The sequence below is a fragment of the Eschrichtius robustus genome, chromosome 3 (assembly GCF_028021215.1).
Source record: "Eschrichtius robustus isolate mEscRob2 chromosome 3, mEscRob2.pri, whole genome shotgun sequence".
Taxonomy (NCBI): domain Eukaryota; kingdom Metazoa; phylum Chordata; class Mammalia; order Artiodactyla; family Eschrichtiidae; genus Eschrichtius; species Eschrichtius robustus.
Genome location: NC_090826.1, coordinates 188,130,294 through 188,146,634, shown reverse-complemented (window position 1 = coordinate 188,146,634; position 16,341 = coordinate 188,130,294). Strand labels below are relative to the sequence as shown.

Below are 16,341 nucleotides of genomic sequence, written 5' to 3'. Positions count from 1 at the left end.
GGGCTTGGGACCGTAGGGGACCTCGCACACCTGTGTCCCATCCTCAGGTGACCTGCCCCTTCCTGTGCCCGAGCCTCTCTTGGGCCAGCTCCCCCCCACCCCAGGGAGCGGTCAGAGGGTAACCTTTCGGTAGGCTCTGGAAAGCGGGGGTCCCTCTCGAGGGGGTGGGGGCTGGCCTGAGCCACGCGGAGCTCACCCATCACCCTGTGCAGCGCGGGGTGGCGGGACATGTTGCTCAGGAGGGAAGCTCCGGACCGCACCACGTCTGAGTTGCCCGACTGCAGGAGGTTGGCGATGTGAGGCAGGCCCTTCTCCTTCAGCCCGATCAGCTGGCTCATGCTGCTGGACATCTGAGAGAAGGGACGGACGAGTGAGGCCTTGGCTGGGCTCCCCAGGCCGCCCGGCAGGCCGGAGAGGGCCAGTTACCCCAAACCGAGAGACCTCAGAACTTTCTCTCTTCCATGTTGGAAGCAGAGACAGACACACATTTGCTCCCACCTGGGTGACTGCAGAGCAAAGCCCCGGGCAGACATGCACCTGCACCTCACCCGGGGCAGCCTGGAGCCCAGGGAAGAAGGGAAGTCTCCGGTCCCTCATTCACGGTGGGAGGGGCCCCAGAGTCAACTTCCAGATTGAGCCGGTGCCAGCGGCTGCCGCTCTGCCTGCCTCACCCTTCCCGGCACTAACTGCTCACGTGAAGCCTCTGATCGAGGGCACCTGTCACCTGAGGCAGTGCCCACCATCCTCTGCCAACCTCCTTGCCTTCTGTGGAGTCAGTACGTACTTGAGTCAAGGATGGATAAGAGCGGGCCTGTGCCTCGTGGAGATGCAATCCAGGTCAGCCCATCCGGGCCGCTGGCAGCAAAGCCGTCCTGGCCGTAACCTGGTCCAGGCTGGTGTGGGGTTCTCGAAGACCCCCGGCCTATCCCCTCACAGTGGGGGTTCCTCCTTTACCCTCAACTCACCCTTGTCCTCCTTCCGCCCGCCCCCTGCTGTCCTGAGCAAACAGGAGGGCGGGGTGGCTGCAGACGTGCCTCCCAGGGCCCCACCCGGCCCTGCCTGTGGCCTCAAAACCTCTCCCGATCCTGTCACATCTTCCTCTGGACCTGCCCACACCCCAGACCCTCTATTTCCACCCCTGTCAGTTCAGCAAAGAGGAGACTCCTCTCCTACCACAAACACGCCCTTCATCCTGTCCCCCATCCCAGGCACAGCCCGAGGCCAGCCCAGGGCCGGACACCAGGAGGCAGATTCTGCGGCACAGACAGAATCCAGGAGAGCTGGGTTCCACAGCCCCTGTCCTCCACCTGGGCGTTCCCAGGGGCTGAGGATGTTCCCTCCACACGTCCCCAGTGCCTGGCCCAGAGCCTACGCATGCCAGACCCTTGACTCAGGCAGGCCCCGGTTCATGGGGACGCGGAGAGCTGAGCCCGGACTGCGGGTGGAGAGAGAGGTGTGGGGCGGGGGGCGCTCACCAGCCCCTTGCTGGCGGTCAGGTTTTGCAGGGCGCCGGCGCAGGCCTCCAGGGTGGCGTCCTTCTTGCTCTTGCCCATGAGGTTCAGGTAGGTGCGGATGGCGTTCGAGTGGTACAGCCAGCTGCTGCCCTTGGGGTTGGGCTCTTCCTCAGGAAGGGGGCAGTCGTAGTTGTCGTTCTGGGGACAAGAAGCGAGTCGAGAGGAGCCGAACCCACGCGTTCCGCTCCCCCAGCCTCAAGGTCATGGTTCCCAGATGAGCAAGCGCCCGCTGCCCCCTCCTCTGTGCACTGCAGCTGCTCCCCGGTGGGTGAGGGGCAACTGTGCCCTCTGCCGTCTCTACGGGGCACAGAGCATCCTCGGTGCCCCAGGCCAGCTCTGCCCCCACCTCCCAGCTATGAGGCTGCTGTGGGTCTCACGCCCTGACGCCTCCACCCCTCCCAGAGTCACAGCCTGAGCTTGACCCTCCCTGGGCCAACAAGGGTGGTCCGGGGCCTGGCTTCCACCGCCGGCACAGTGACGGCAGCCATCCTCCCTCCGCAGCAGCCCCCCGCTTCTGGGGAGACCTGGGGGGCTCAGGGGGCGGTGAGAACCAGGCTGCCCCCCCATCTTCAGGGGTGAGATGAAGAGGGGGAGACTTGACTAGTCACACAGCAAGAGAGACGAGGCCTGCAAACAGGGGGCTGGAGCTTTTGGCCTCTGGGGGTCTGAGCAGCTCCTACATCCCAAGCACACACACCCCCAGTGTCATTAAGATGCCAAGGTCGGGCAGGGGTCCATCCCCGGGGACTGGTCTCAGGCTCCAGCAGGGCAGAGAGGTGGGGTGGACGAGGCAGTGGGATCCGGGGGACTCAGCGGGAGCAGACGGACAGACGCACGGACAGACACACACGCTCACCATCATCCTGTCGTTCTTGTTGCTGAAGCAGCCGGTGGAGGACTTCTCGGTGTAGGCGTTGCGGGCGTTGTACTCCAGCTGGCGGTAGGGGGTGGGCACCTCGGTGTCCAGGCGGTAGGAGAGGTTGTGCAGGATGCACATGCAGTTCTCCACAGACTGGGGGCCGAGCAGAGACGGCGCTGAGCCTCTGCTCAGCCCCCGAATGCCCGGCTCAGTCCCTGCTGCCACAGTCCCTCCAACGAGAGGGCGGGCCCCTCGGGCTGCCCTGGGCCAGCACAGACCCCGCCACGGTCCAAGAAGTTCCCAGTGGCAGCTGCTCCCAGATCTTTGCTGCTTTCCTTCCGTAAACCCTCCCGGCTCGGGGGTGAGGCAGCAGATCTGCCCTCCTAATGTCCGGCCCTGCTGGGGTTTGGGAGCCCCTGACTTCCAGGGCCCGGGGTCAGCCAGGTGGAGGGGGTGTTCCACCCAGAGCAGAAGATCACGGTGCTGCTGAGGCCAGTCTGAGCAGTCAAGTGACAGGCTGTCTCCTGAAGCCGGTTGTCACTTCCAGGGGAGGGAGCAGAAGACAAAATCCCTCCCCGGGGAAACCGTGTGCAGGACCCAGGGGCCGTGACGCCTGGCCAGTCCCCCGGGGACTGCTCGCCAGTCTCCGTCCTGCTGTGCGGAAGGACCTCAGCCTCCAGTTTATCTTCCTGCCCTGATTTCCCCTTTCTGTCTGTCTGGGCAGGTGTCCAGAGTCCTGGGGGGTGGCAGGGTGGCTCCACCAGGGCCTTTGGGGGCGGCAGCAGACGCTCACAGAGAGCTCACCCTGAGCCAGGAGTTCTCTTCGTGTTTTGCTTATTAACTGAGTCCCTAAAACAACCCCCGAGGTAGATACGATGTGAACTGAGGAACAGAGAGATGAGGGAAGTGTCACAGTCACAAAGCCTCTAAGTGTGGGAGAGGACCTGCCCCTGTAACCACTGCTTGGGCGCCACCCGCCAGGGAAGGGTCGGGGTGCTCAGCATCCAGACGTCCCCTCTGCTGGCCAGGCTCCGGGTCCCTTCCGGCCACTAGGCCACGCCTTAAAGGCGCCCAGGAGTGCAGACCTGCTCTGTGGAATCTGGGAGAGAAAAGTACCAGGACCTGGAGTCCCAGGCCGCCCTCACTGACTGGAGACAGAGAGAAGTCTAGGTTCAGGGGTGCCACCTGGGGGCGACGCTCACCTTGTCGTCATAGCAGCTGGCCGCCACGCAGTTCTGGATATAGGCCATGAGGGAGTCAATGAGACCCGTGTAGTTGCGCATGGTCTGGCGCCCCGTGTCCACGGAGCTCAGGTTCCTGGTGGAGGACATGGGGCAGGTGGGGAGGGGTGGGGGGGGGGGACGGGTGGGAGAGGAGGAGATGCAGGGGGGAGGGGAGGGGGGGAGAAGAGGAAAGGAACAAGCGGGAAACAGAAATGAGGACCAAGGAAGGAGAGAGAAATCGTTCAGCCAATCCTGCTCAGTCCTGGCTGAGGCTGGGAAGGGGTCTCACTGGAATTCAGCTCTTTTTACCCTTCTTGCCCACCTGGTTCCCCAGGCCCGTAACTTTTATGTGTCCAGGGCTCCGGTGCCGCTGGCAGCCCAGGCACACACCCTGCCCTCGTGGCACTTGTTGGGCAGGGGACTGGACGTCCCTCCCCGCGGAGGCTGTGTTCTGCCCCCAGCAGTGGGCTCACTCCCACCCGGGCAGTCTGGGCCCCTCTGCCTGGTGCAGGTGGGGTGTGACTGCTGCCACCCCACAAAGTTTTCGATTACCCTGGCTCTGCCTCTCCCTAGCCTCTCTGCTCCCCAGAGGCTGCCGCCAGAGGCGGGCAGGGAGGAGCCCAAGCCAACTGTACCCCTGTTCTGGGGCTCCCAGGAGTTTGGGGAAGACAAACCCCGTCAGAGTGAGGTGTGACCCTTAGGGGGGATCTGCTCCACAGCTCCACCTCCATACCGCCCACCCCCCTGGAAGCAGCACGCCTAGGTCCCTCCGCCAACAGCCTCCAGGGCCTTTGCCACACCCTGGGGCAGAACTCAGGGAACTCTGGGCAGAGCAGTGCCATCGTCACGCCGAGGAACACGGCAGATGCTGTTTGCACCCCAGCCGGGAGCCCATCAGCAGACCTGTATCTAAAAATGCCCTTCGAGACAGCACAAGAAAGGCATATTTTGTGGGGTGGAAGAAGGGGAGACAGCTGAGCCAGTTTAGCTATTCAGATCCAAGCATTTCCACTCAGATTCCTAAGGAAGAGCCCCTCAGCAGAGATGGTGGGGTCCTGAGCCTCCACCAGGCCCAGGGAAGCTGGGGCGCAGCCGCGTCTGGGAGTCGGCCCAGGAGGCCAGGCTGGCGTCAGCGCCCTGCCCCGCTGAGCCTGGGCTGAGCCAGGCTGCGCCCCCCGCCCTCACCTCAGGCAGCCGGAGGCGTTGAAGAAGACCTCAGCGTCCACGGCTTCCTGGGGCAGGCTGCTGTTGCCATCGCACCAGCCGGAGAACGGGATGATGACCCGGTCAGCCAGGATGGGCAGGGCGTCCGAGATGAGCTCCTCCTTCAGTTCATCGGTGGAGGACAGGTTCCAGAGCAGCCCTGGGGGTGGGGACCGCCAGGGTCAGGAAGACCAGGGACCCGGTGCCACCCCCGGCTGGACCCCACCTCCCGGACGGGCCTCTGTCATCTGATCATCCTGTGAGCCCACTTGCCCACGTCTCAACTAGACGGCAGGCTCTTGAGAGCAGAGCGCCTACAATTCTCTGTGCAGGTCAAAGTTACACATAGGGAAGCTGATCGAAACACATCAGACTCGGCAGTGTTTTCTGATACAAATGCTAGCACTCAGAATCTTCTCACGGTCTCTGTTTTCCACCCAAAAGTCAGCCCAGAAACTCTTACTGTTGCTCTGTGTGTGGTCCCATCTTCCCCGTCCCACTCAAGGTCTCCTCGGTGACTTCTGTGCCCTGTGTCCCCACCCTGAGTGCTTGCTGGCACAAGCCTTGGACACAGGCGCGGAAGACCTGTTGACCTGCTCTCTCCCCTTCACCTGCAAATCCCAGGGTCTGCCGAGTACGGGTCCTGCCTGGACACCAAGCCTCCACCCCCGCCCTCTATCCCTCACACAGAGATGGTGGATGGACGGACGGATGGACATGGACAGATGGATGGAGGGACACGATACCCAGGGTCACCAGCTGGACACGACTAACCTGGCCAGCACCGGTCCCATGGGACTCCTGGGGTGTCAGCCTGAGGCCGCCCATGCCCCACCCTGTCCTGGGCTGTGGCCGCCCCAGCGCCTCCCAGACGCCCCACTCTCTGTGGCCGGGCTCCCCACCGGTCAGCTGCTTCTGGATCTCCGTGCAGCTGGTCCTCCTCAGGAGGCTGACGGCCTCGCGGATGCCGCTCTGCCTCTGAGTCTCCAGCTTGTTCGTGGTGCTCCGGAACACCAGGTTGCGCAGGGCCCCGGCCGCGGCCTGCTGCACGTTCTGGTTGGGGCTGCGGAGGAGGCTCACCAGCTTGCAGATGCCGCCCAGCTGGTACACCTGCGGGACAGGGTGCCAAGCGCCGGGCAGGGCGGTGAGGCGGGCTGACGACCCTCCGCCTGGAACAGCTTCACTCCGACCGAAACACCCAGGGCGGCCGAGATAAACAAGCAGCGCAGAGTGATAGTGACCGGCCAGACCCGGAGCGAAGGCAGGACTTAGCCGCCAGCTCTCCCGCATCCTAGCCGGGACTCCCTGAGCCCCCTCCTCCCCAGCCCCGCTTTCCTCCTCAGGAGCCTGGGGTGAGGACCAGACGGGAACACACTTCAGAACCCTAAGGCGGGGAGACCCCCGTGGAAACGCCTCCTCATACAGCAGGAACTGGATGCAGACGGACCCCGCGCACTCCAGGAAATGCATTCACGGGACTGCACCCTTGGGCTGACAGCAGAGGACTTGAGGAGTCCTCCCTGCCAGCCACGCTTAGAGACACCGACAGCCCTGTTCTCCGCCACAGACGCCTGGTGAGAGAGGGTGGCACCATGGAGAGACAGGGACAGAGACAGAGAGACAGAAACAGAGACAGAGAGACAGAAGCAGAGAGAGACAGAGACAGAGAGAGAGAGACAGAGACAGGGACAGAGAGAGAGAGACAAAGAGACAGAAACAAAGACATAGAGAGACACAGGCAGACAGAGACATAGAGACAGAGACAGACGAGAGACAGAAACAGAGAGAGGGGGCAGGGGGAGGAAGTTGAAGTGGAGGAAGACGTCCCTCCTTAGTGGAATCTGAGGAGGGGTCTCTTTTGAACCCGTGGCCGTCACCAAGTGTCTCTTCCACGACCAACAGAGGAAACACGGCCGAGTGGCGTCCCCTCCACCAGGGGCTCTGCTCCCACAGAGGGTTAAGATGCCCGTTCTGACCTCGGGCAGTGCCAGGCCCACTCCTGGCCGCAGGCAGCTGGGCTGGGGCAGAAGGAGCCAACGGCAAATGCCCCCACCAGCTCAAGTGCAGGGTCAGGCTGCCCCGCCCAGGCCCCGCCCAGGCCCCGCCCAGGCCACTCACCTGCTGCTTGGCAGGCTCATTCTGGAAGCAGGTGTGCTGGATGTAATAGGCCCCGATGGCCTGGCACTTCTCGTCCTGGTAGCTCAGGTACTGCACGGCCCTGGGGATGGTCAGCCCGCTGCACTCAATGTCCTCGCTGCAGATCCTGTGGGGACGGGCAGTGTGGGGTGTGGGAGGGTTACGGGGGCTTGGAATCCCCCTTGCGCGCCCGAGAGCCAGAATGAGGCAGCCCCAGGCCCCGCTGTGGGCAGATCCTCCAGAGGAGGGGGAAGGCTCACCCCACCGCAAACACTTGCTGGGACGAGGCCCTGCCATGGGTTCATGTCCAAGCAGCAAGTTACCTCCACCCTATTCCTGAGGGGAAGCTCTCCACCCACTCTGCCATCTCTCATGTCTGTGCCTGGTACTGGGAAAATGGAAGAGAATGGCTGGGGGCCTGTCCATCTATCCATGTCCTGCCATTATCCCTCCCTCCCTCCCTCCCTCCATCCATCCATCTATCTATCCATCCATACATCTTCCCTCCCTCCCTCCATCCATCCATCATCCATCCATCTTCCCTCCATCCACACATCCATTTATCCATCCATCTATCCATTTATCCATCTTCTCTCCATCCATCCGTTAACCATTTATCTATGCATCTACCCATCCCTCCATCCATCCATCCATCTTCCTTCCCTCCATCCCTCCATCATCCATCCATCCATCTTCCCTCCCTCCATCCATCCATCATCCACCCATCTTCTCTCCATCCATTCATCCATCCATCCATCCACCTACCCACCCACCCATCCATGCATCCATCTCTCTCTCCTCCCTTCATTTCTAAGTCTAGCTAATTCTTCTAACACAAAAATTCCCACACCTACTCCTTCTTCCATCCTCATGGCCACTGCCTTCCTTCTGACCATGGTCACTCTCACTGGGACTACAGTGAGACCCCCGCAACTGGTGTCTTCTCCAAGCACTCCCATCCAAAATGTTACACCCCTTTCCCAGATGAGCAGTCTGAACACTCGGTTCACTGTGTTGTCCCCATCAGCAGCTTCTCATACTGCAAGTTCAAGTTCAAACTGCTTAAACTGATATCCAAGGGCATGAGTTAGGTCGAACCACACGAAATGGCCGATAATCAGCTTTTCTGAGCCACAAAACTAGAACAACCATGTTCTAACCCAATAGTCTGGCTCTGCTGTGTCCTGCACACTCTCTAGCCCTAATGCGGGTCTGCTCCAGCAAGACTGCTCTCTGCACTGTGCCCTGATCAGGGCTCAGGGGTGCCTCCGTCCCTTCCCCTCACCATGCCTGTGACCCACTGAAGACCCACTGCCTTCCCAGGGAAAGGAAACCTCTCTTCCAGGGCCCACACCAGCTCCCAGGGTGCTGACTACAGGCTGCCTCCCCAGCTGCCTGTGTCCTGGGTCCCACAAGACAGCGGGGACAGCTCCTTCTTGGCACCCAGCCCTGCCCCCTAGAAATCTTCCCGGCGTTTCTAGAGGGAGAAACACTCCTCATGTGTACCAGCCTCATGCCTTTCCGTAGCAGGTGCCCGACTCCATTTCTGGAAAGATCACCCACGGGGCAGAGCTCCCCAGTCTCCCCCATCCTCATTGAGAGACTGCCGCCCAGAATCTGCCAGTCGAACGTCACCTCCAAATGGCCTGTCGCTCACGCCCTCCATGGCTCACCTGACCCTCTCCTCTTGGGGCCTCCAGTTTGGGGCAATGAGCTGGGGCCAGGCGCTGCCCTGGTCAGTCTCCATGGGAGAGAGGCTTCTTAGTCCTTCTCGGGAGCATCCTAAATACCCCTTACGGCCTTTGAGTAGCCGGGAGAGGGCCAGCTTTATAACGCTTCTGCTTATGATCGGGACAGCATGGTGAGTAGGGGTGTGGCCTCGGCTGTGTGGTCTTGGGCAAGCTACCTAATGTCTCTGTGCCTGTTTCTCCTCAGGTTCTAGCCTGGAAGGGCTCTGAGGGTTAGAGATGAAGATTGCAAGGCTCTTGGGCTCCATGGAAGGGGGTTAATCCTGCAGCTGCAGGATGGCCCTGGGCTGTCGTTCTCTTCATGGCTGTCTCCCCGCTCTGACCACAGACCACACATGCTCAGTGAATGTCAAATACATGAATAAAGGACCCCACTCAGTGGTGACAGAGGACAGCTCCGAGGTTCACTGGGCTCTGAGCCCTGGAGGGCAGGCCTCAAGACCCTCGAGACACCGTGGCCATCCCCAAGCCACCCCATGCCCAGGGCTCTCTATAGGACTCCCACTCCATCTCCTGCATTCCCACCCCTGGCACTAGATCTTACCAGTTTTTATGTCTTTTGCCCTGTAAGATGGACCCGGCTCTTTCCCGTTGTTGACCCCAGGGCCCACCCTTTTGCTCTTTCAGAACGTGGGGAGAGGTTTACACGCCCAAGCCCAGGGATTCTCAAACCGTGGCAGGGTCTCCATCTCCTGCAGGCTGGTAACGCACACACCGCGGGCCCCTCCCAGGGTTTCTGAGCTGGAGGTCTGGGAGGGCCTGACAGGAGTGTTTCTCACAAGTCCCCCCGTGATGCTGGGGCTACTGGCCAGAGGAGCACACTTTGAGAACTGCTGGCCCAGCTAGCTTCCGACTCTCCTCCCCTTGTTCATTCCCCGTGACCCTTGAAAACTCACACACTCGACAGGTTTGTTCAGTGTCTCCATGCTGAGAACTTCCCAGGCTAACGGTCTGTCTCCCATGCCCCACACCACCCCCACCCCCCGCCCCACCCCGCCGAGTGACACTCACTTGGAGCTGGCCCTTGAGTGGCTGAAGGACTGGTCCTTGGTGCAGGAGGTGGGCTGGACGTACACGGAGTCCTGCTTGGAGATACAGGAGGCCTGGCGCACCGGGTACTTCTTGACCGCCTTCTGGCCGCTGCAGGTGCTGTAGATGCTGTAGCGGTTCTGGGGGGTCTTGTAGCCCTTGCTGCCCAGCGTGCCCTTGCGCAGGGTGCCGCGGGGGTCGCAGTAGAGGTTGGGCTCGCTGCGGCTGGCCTTGATCTTCTGCATGAAGCAGATGTCGCTGCCGGCGCTGGGGGGATTGCTGCTGCGAGGGTACTGCCGGCCCCAGCTCTCCATCTGGCTGTAGGAGCTGAAGCGCTTGTTGTCTGCCCCCTGCTTAAGGGTCCCATTGTAGATCTGGCCAGAGAAGGGGAGAGAGCCTCAGCCGAGGGTCCTGACCCGGGATCCTGGGTCCAGCTGGCCTCGGGATATAGCCCCCCGTGACGATGGTCAGAGAATCCCGGGATGTCTGGTGTGGAGGGAACCCTGGTCAGCATCTCGGACTACTTTTCAAACTGCAGGCTGTGACCCGTTATCGATCATGAAATCAATTTAGCAGACTGTGACCATCATTTTTTTAAAAATGGGATGGAATAATAGATACTGGAATAAAAAATATCAGAGTGCAGTGCAGGTAGAAAGGGCTGGGCTATAATGTAAAATGTACTTCATATTGTGGGTTGTAGCCAAAGAAGTTAGACAGCCACTGATCCGGTCCCAGTGGGCCCGGTCCAGGAGGGGAGTCAAAGGCCCAGGGAGGAGAGGGGCCTTCCTATAGAGGGAAGGGCAACAGTGGGACTTGAACGCAAGCCCCCAGGCCCTCGCCCTGCCACCCCGTGCACTTCCCAGACACCAGCAGCCCCTGATCGCCTTGGCCGCCTGTACTCAGCACAGGGAAATTCCTCCTACTCTGGCCAGGACTTCTTTCCACTGTTATTTCTCTGCTAAACTCCCCATCTTTGCCTCCTGTCTGCCAAGTCAAGAAGCAAATGGCAAGAGGCATTCTAGGGGGACCCCCTCGAAGGCCAGAGGGGGAAAATATCCTGCTCCCTGGGCCTCCTGCACCCATGGAGGCTGGCCCGGGGCTGCAGCAGGGGTGCAGGGCGGCCTCCTAGGCTGTGCCATCAGGCTGGCAGCAGGGGAGAGGTGGGCAGGGCTCAATCCAGCAGGAAACTTATAATAATGAGGCGCCCCCAAGGCTCTGTGTGAGCCCAGCTGGGGAGTCTGGTGCCCTGGGAAGAGCCTGCAAAGCCGGAGACTTGGTGGGAGCGAAGCCCTCGCATGGCCGTCCGAGGAGCTTTCCCAGGAGCTCACGGGCGGTGGGTCTGCCTGCTCTGACTTGTTCCGAGACTAGAGAATCAACATGCAGCCTGAGAAAATGTCTCCGCACAGGTGCCGACCTGGGACTCAGCTTTGCCAGGATGAGCTGGGGCCAGTCCAGCAGCCCAGAGCCTGCCCGCCCCACCCCGTGAGTGAGTGTGTGTGTGCGTGTGTGTGCGCGTGTGTGTGTGAGTGCCCACACACAGGGGAGTCGTCGGGCGGCTGGGAACTCCCCTCCACTCCAGATCTAGCCACCGGCCCTTGGCCGGGCCCCGTTCCTCTCTGCAGGGAGAGCCTTTGCAGCAGGAGACCACCTGTGGGTCACCTTCCGTCAGCAGTGACACCCAGCGCTCAGAAGCCACCCACTGTCAACCTTGGCCAAGGCGCTCTGGTCAGCTCCGCCCACGCGTGCAGCTACGCACTCAGGCGGGCAAGGCATTCACCCCCAAACTGGGTCAAGCCAGCCAACTCCAAAGGGAACTGGTGTGTGGGGCACGGTAGGCACAAGAAGAGGCAGAGGTCAAAGGAGTGGGCCGCCGTCTGACCATCCTCAGTGGGCAACCTGCACGGCACACGAGAAACACGCAGCTAGGCCTCCAGGCCTCAGGCTGGCGGCCACACCCCACCCTCCTCTGGGGGAGGAAGATGGCATGGCGCCGTGGAGGGAAGGCTGGGCCCCCCCGGTCCTCAGGGATGACAGTCCTGGTCGTCACCCCAGACAGTGACGCCGGAGAGTCCACACGCTCCCCCGGCCCAAACCCAGTGCACATGCCGTCCTGCTGGCGAAGCTCAGGGCTTGCTCTCCTGCCCCGGCCAGGGGTCGGGGGGCGCTGCCCACAGGGGCCGGGGTGCCGGCTGTGCCGCGGGAAGGCAGGTACGGGGGAGGCAATGGCCCCGTGGGGCAGCACTGCTCAGCCACAGCCGCATCGTGCACCCCACCTGGTTCCTGTGGCACGGCCTGCTGGCGGGCTGGCGGTGGCCAAGCCAGCTGTGGACAACTCTCCCGCCCTCAGGACCTTTGCTGTCGCTTTGACAAGCGTGAGCAAGGGTTCCTCTCGGCCGGGCACCATCCCCTCCTAGCGCACAGGGGGCCTGGGCTCCCCTCCAAGGCGCAGACAAGCCCTCCCAGAGCAGGCGGCCCGTGGCCTAGCTGACGCCTGTGCCCTTTGCCCTTTTCTTCTATCTGCCTGAAAGGACAGGGGCATCGTGGGCTCGGTGGGCTGAGACTTCTGCAGCAGAGGGAGACTCGGGGGCCAAGAACACAGACTCAGGAGCCAGATGGCCTGGGTTGAGCTCTGCCCACGTCAACTGCCTGATGGGTGGCCTTGGGCTTGTGCGTCTTGGTTTCTTCATTGGTAAAGTGGCATCATTGTGCCCAGCGTGCAGGGCCGTTGGGAGAATTCGGTGCACGGATGTTTGAGAGGCGCTCAGCTCAGAGCGTGACGTAAGTGTCCCTCTGACGCTCAGACCGGGGCCAGGCTGGCTGCCTCTGGGTCTTGCCGAAGGAGCGGCCGCGTGGGCACAGGAAGGGGGAGGAGCCCAGGCAGCCAGGACGGCCTGGGAAAGGGGTGCACGCTGGCTTCCAGGCCTCAGGCTGCTCTCACCCCACGGCCACACAACAGCCTCCGTGGGTTTCAGAAAAGCAGAGGAGACCGGTCCGCCCAGATAGGTGGCTTTATGATGAAACGGCTGGTGTTTCTTCGCGTGGGCTATGTCGGCCTTCAGGCCAGACAATTCTTCGCTGTATAGGATGCCCCAAGCATTGTGGGATGTTTGGTGCCCTGGCCCCCAGGCCCTAAGTACCAGTAACACCTCACAGCCACTCTGACCAGTGAGAACACCCCACACGCTTCCAAACGCTGCCTTGTGGGTCCCAAGCAGCCGCCGGGCTAGACCAGGGAGCAAGGCAGCGCGGGGCGGTGCCGGCCAGGCCGGGGCTCCGGGCTCACCCCCGCGCCCAGAGAGTGGTCTGACGGCAGCATCCTCTGCTGTGGCTACAAAGGTCACACACACACACACACACACACACACACACACACACCCCACACACACACACACACACACACACACACACCCCCCCGTGGTCTGGTCATCTCATGCTTCCTTGGGAAACTCTGGCCTCGGGTGGGATGGCCCATGGATCAAAACACGCCAGAGGCTAGAAACTTGATTTCCCGGGAGCACAGCTGACCCCTCGGCCAGAGAGCAGGCTGGGCCGGGCAGCCTCAGGGATGCCTGGGCAGTGTGTCCAGAGAGACACGTTTCAGCGCCTGGAACCATCCAGGGAGCCTCCCAGAGCCCCGCCCTGCTCTGCTAGTGACCTGGGTCTTATAACCCATTTTCTCTCCCTCTCCCCTTCCTTCGTGGAAAAGGGGAATTTTGCCCCCCACTGAGTGCTCTCACCCCCGCCCTGGGCCCTCAACGTAATCTCTCTTTCCATTCCTCCTGAAGTCAGCAAGCTCGCAGAGGCCAACCCTCTCATTTGCAGGCAAGGAAGCCAGTCCTACAGGGCGACGGGGCCAAAGTAAAGCAACAGAAGCCCGGGACCCAGGGCCTCAAAGCACCGAGTGCGGGCGGCCCCCCGCGAGCCCCCCTCGGTCTGCAGCAGCCAGGGGCGCGCCAGGCGGGCCCGGATGAAAAGAGGGTCTGTGTCCGCTGATGAGCCCTTTCTGAAACCAAGCTTCGCCAGGCAGGCGGGGCTGGACAAACCAGCTCTGGGCGGACACGCCCGGACCCTCCTGCCCAGGCGCGCTCAGAGAAGAGTCACCTCCAATGTCCTCCCGTGAGAGCCAGCCCGTGGGCCGCTTCACGGGGTCCTCGCCCTCGTGGCCCAGGGAGGGGGCTCCTGAGAAAGGACCCGGATTAGAGACGCCTCAGGGACAGACCCCATCGGCCATTTCCCTGCACCTGCCACCCCACTCAGCACCCAGCCGGGCCCCCCGGGCAGCAAGCGGACAGCAAGCCTCCCTCCTCCTGGGAGTGCGGTCGGGATGGCACCGCAGCCGCTCACAGGCAGCAGGGGGCCTTCCCACGCTGCGTGGTGGCCTGGGGGGGTCTGGAGGGCACAGGTCCCCTCCCAGCAAGGGCTCCCGGGGGGGAAACTTAGGACCCAGGGTGTGAGGAGGTCCCCCGGGGATGGGGTGCTGCTTACTTGGCAGTTTGCATCAGCGTGGGAACCACCGGCCTGAGTCACCAAAGGTGGGACCTCGGCCGGGGGGAGTGCCGGTCCCTGCCCCCACCCCCGGGCACTGCTCCCTCTCTGGCTAGGAGCAGGGGTCCCGCCCTGGGCCGGCCCTCCCCTCCTTCCCTGGCACGCGGCTTCGAGCGGAGCGTGGAGGACAGACGGAGCAGCCCCTCGGCTCGGAGGCCCTGCCATGTGGGCCCGGAGGAGGCTATGTGGGTACCCCGGCCAGGCAGTCCCTCAGGGCGGGAGGAGCTGCCCCCGAGAGTCCGTCACCCGCACCCAGTGACCAGCAGTGCCCACTCGGGGGGACCCCGGCTTGCGAACTGGACCACACTGATGGAGGCCCGGCTCCCAGGCTCACGGGAGGCACCACAGAAATCTGAAACTGAAATTCAATGCCGGGGGCTGGGCGTCTTTTATCACCTGAATGTTTTTAATGTGAAAAAGAAGAAAGTTTTGATGTTCATTCTGAGAGTAGAGATTTCACCAGAGAGCTGGTTAACACGGGCGTGTCCCTCATAACTTTGTAAGGGCAGGACTGAACTCCCAGTGACCAGGGCAGGAGTAAGAACTGTCGTGCGTAATTCAGAAAAGTTTTCTGAAGTATCTGGACCATGAAGCCCAAGTAGAAAAGAACCTATGACGCTCCAGACTGTAGCCTGTGGGTCTTTCACGGAGGTGCTGCCCTCTCCAGGGACAGAGGTCACAACTCTGGGGAGAGAAGCCACCTGCCCTCCAGGCTCCAAGTCTGCCTCTCAGGCCGGGGGCAAGGGTCAGGCCCACTGTGGCCCCTGCTGCTCCTGGCGACAGGGCGAGGGGGCGGGGGGACGGACAAAGTGCGTTTGTGTGCCCCAGCACCTTGCCGAGAGCTGGCCTCCATGACATGTGATGTCTGAAAAAACAACGGTGCCAGTTCCAGCACCCAGCACCCAGCTCCAGGACCCAGCTCCCAGCTCCAGCACCCAGCTCCAGCTCCCAGCTCCAGCACCCAGCTCTAGGACCCCACTCCCAGCTCCAGCACCCAGCACACAGCTCTAGCATCCAGCTCTGCCTTCACATCCTGCTCCCTGTTTCATCACTGAACTGTGGGAGAAACTATTTTCTGAAACTCTGTTCTTGGACCTCTCCCCCTGCACACCTGAGACGTGGGCTCTTCTCAGCTCCTGACCCGCCAGGATGGGTTTGGGGAACAAGGACCTCAGGTTTTGTACGTGGAAACCTCAGGCTTCACTTTGGGAAGTACCCCCTGGCAGGTGTCTGCCTTTCAGAGGCAGCTCTCAACAGTCCCAAGAGGCAAAGGATCCCTGCACCTCGGCCACCTCTCTCATGGGCTCAGAACTGTCCGAGGCACGGTCCTTCTGCCCCCCAGGAGCCCCGTGTTCTGTGGTCACTTTTGAACCCAGAGGCCGACCCCTTCTTCCCCGTGATGGTTCATCCTGGGGAGGGAAAAGTGAGGGCCCCTCCAAGGTTCCCACGTGAAAGAACTCCTGAACCTCGAGGAAGTGCCAGCTTCCTGAGACAGCACACCTGAGCGTCAGGGAGATCCCACTGGCCCAGGCACCCCACCTTGTGCAGGGAGACTGGGGGTGCCCCTGAACTGCCACCCGAGCCCTGAGCCAGGAGGCGCTTGCCAGCCGTAAGAGGAGGGCCAGACGCTACAAGACGGCAACATCCTGAGGGGCAGATTCTTCCTTGGCCAAAAAAGAGCTCCTTGGAGACTCCTTGGTGAAAAAACCACTCCCACTGAGGAGACAGCCAGGAATTTCACAGGAAGGAAGGGACGATTGGCCGGACCCTCCAGGGCTTGGTGACAGAGCCCCGACTGGAAGACGAGCCTGTGTGCACGTGCACACACACACACACACACACACACACACTCCACGTGCACACCTGCCTGTGTGGGACACACATCACTTGGCTGGGGGTCGACTCAGGCGGGTAGGTCCCTGCAAGTGCCTTGAGCTTATCCTGAGAACCGCATAGCAGGCCTGGTACTTCACAGGTGGTGAAGCGCCCTCCCATTCATCCTCCCGCTGGAACCTCACAGCCTCCGCCTCCCGCCTGGCCGAGCAGGGGCCAGGACAGGCAGCGGCACCTGTATTCTCTCT

General features: G+C 61.9%; 1 protein-coding gene across 1 annotated transcript in view; it reads right to left on the bottom strand.

The window, feature by feature from the left end:
* Positions 1 to 16,341, bottom strand: part of PKP1 (plakophilin 1) — a 39,620-nt gene that overhangs the window by 3,607 nt on the left and 19,672 nt on the right. The window contains exons 3-10 of the mRNA XM_068538582.1: positions 9,695 to 10,086; positions 6,918 to 7,062; positions 5,702 to 5,909; positions 4,782 to 4,959; positions 3,576 to 3,690; positions 2,371 to 2,526; positions 1,476 to 1,652; positions 197 to 350 (exon numbers count right to left, since the gene is read on the bottom strand). Coding sequence (XP_068394683.1) covers positions 197 to 350; positions 1,476 to 1,652; positions 2,371 to 2,526; positions 3,576 to 3,690; positions 4,782 to 4,959; positions 5,702 to 5,909; positions 6,918 to 7,062; positions 9,695 to 10,086 — 1,525 coding nt within the window. The remainder of the gene's footprint in view (positions 1 to 196; positions 351 to 1,475; positions 1,653 to 2,370; positions 2,527 to 3,575; positions 3,691 to 4,781; positions 4,960 to 5,701; positions 5,910 to 6,917; positions 7,063 to 9,694; positions 10,087 to 16,341) is intronic.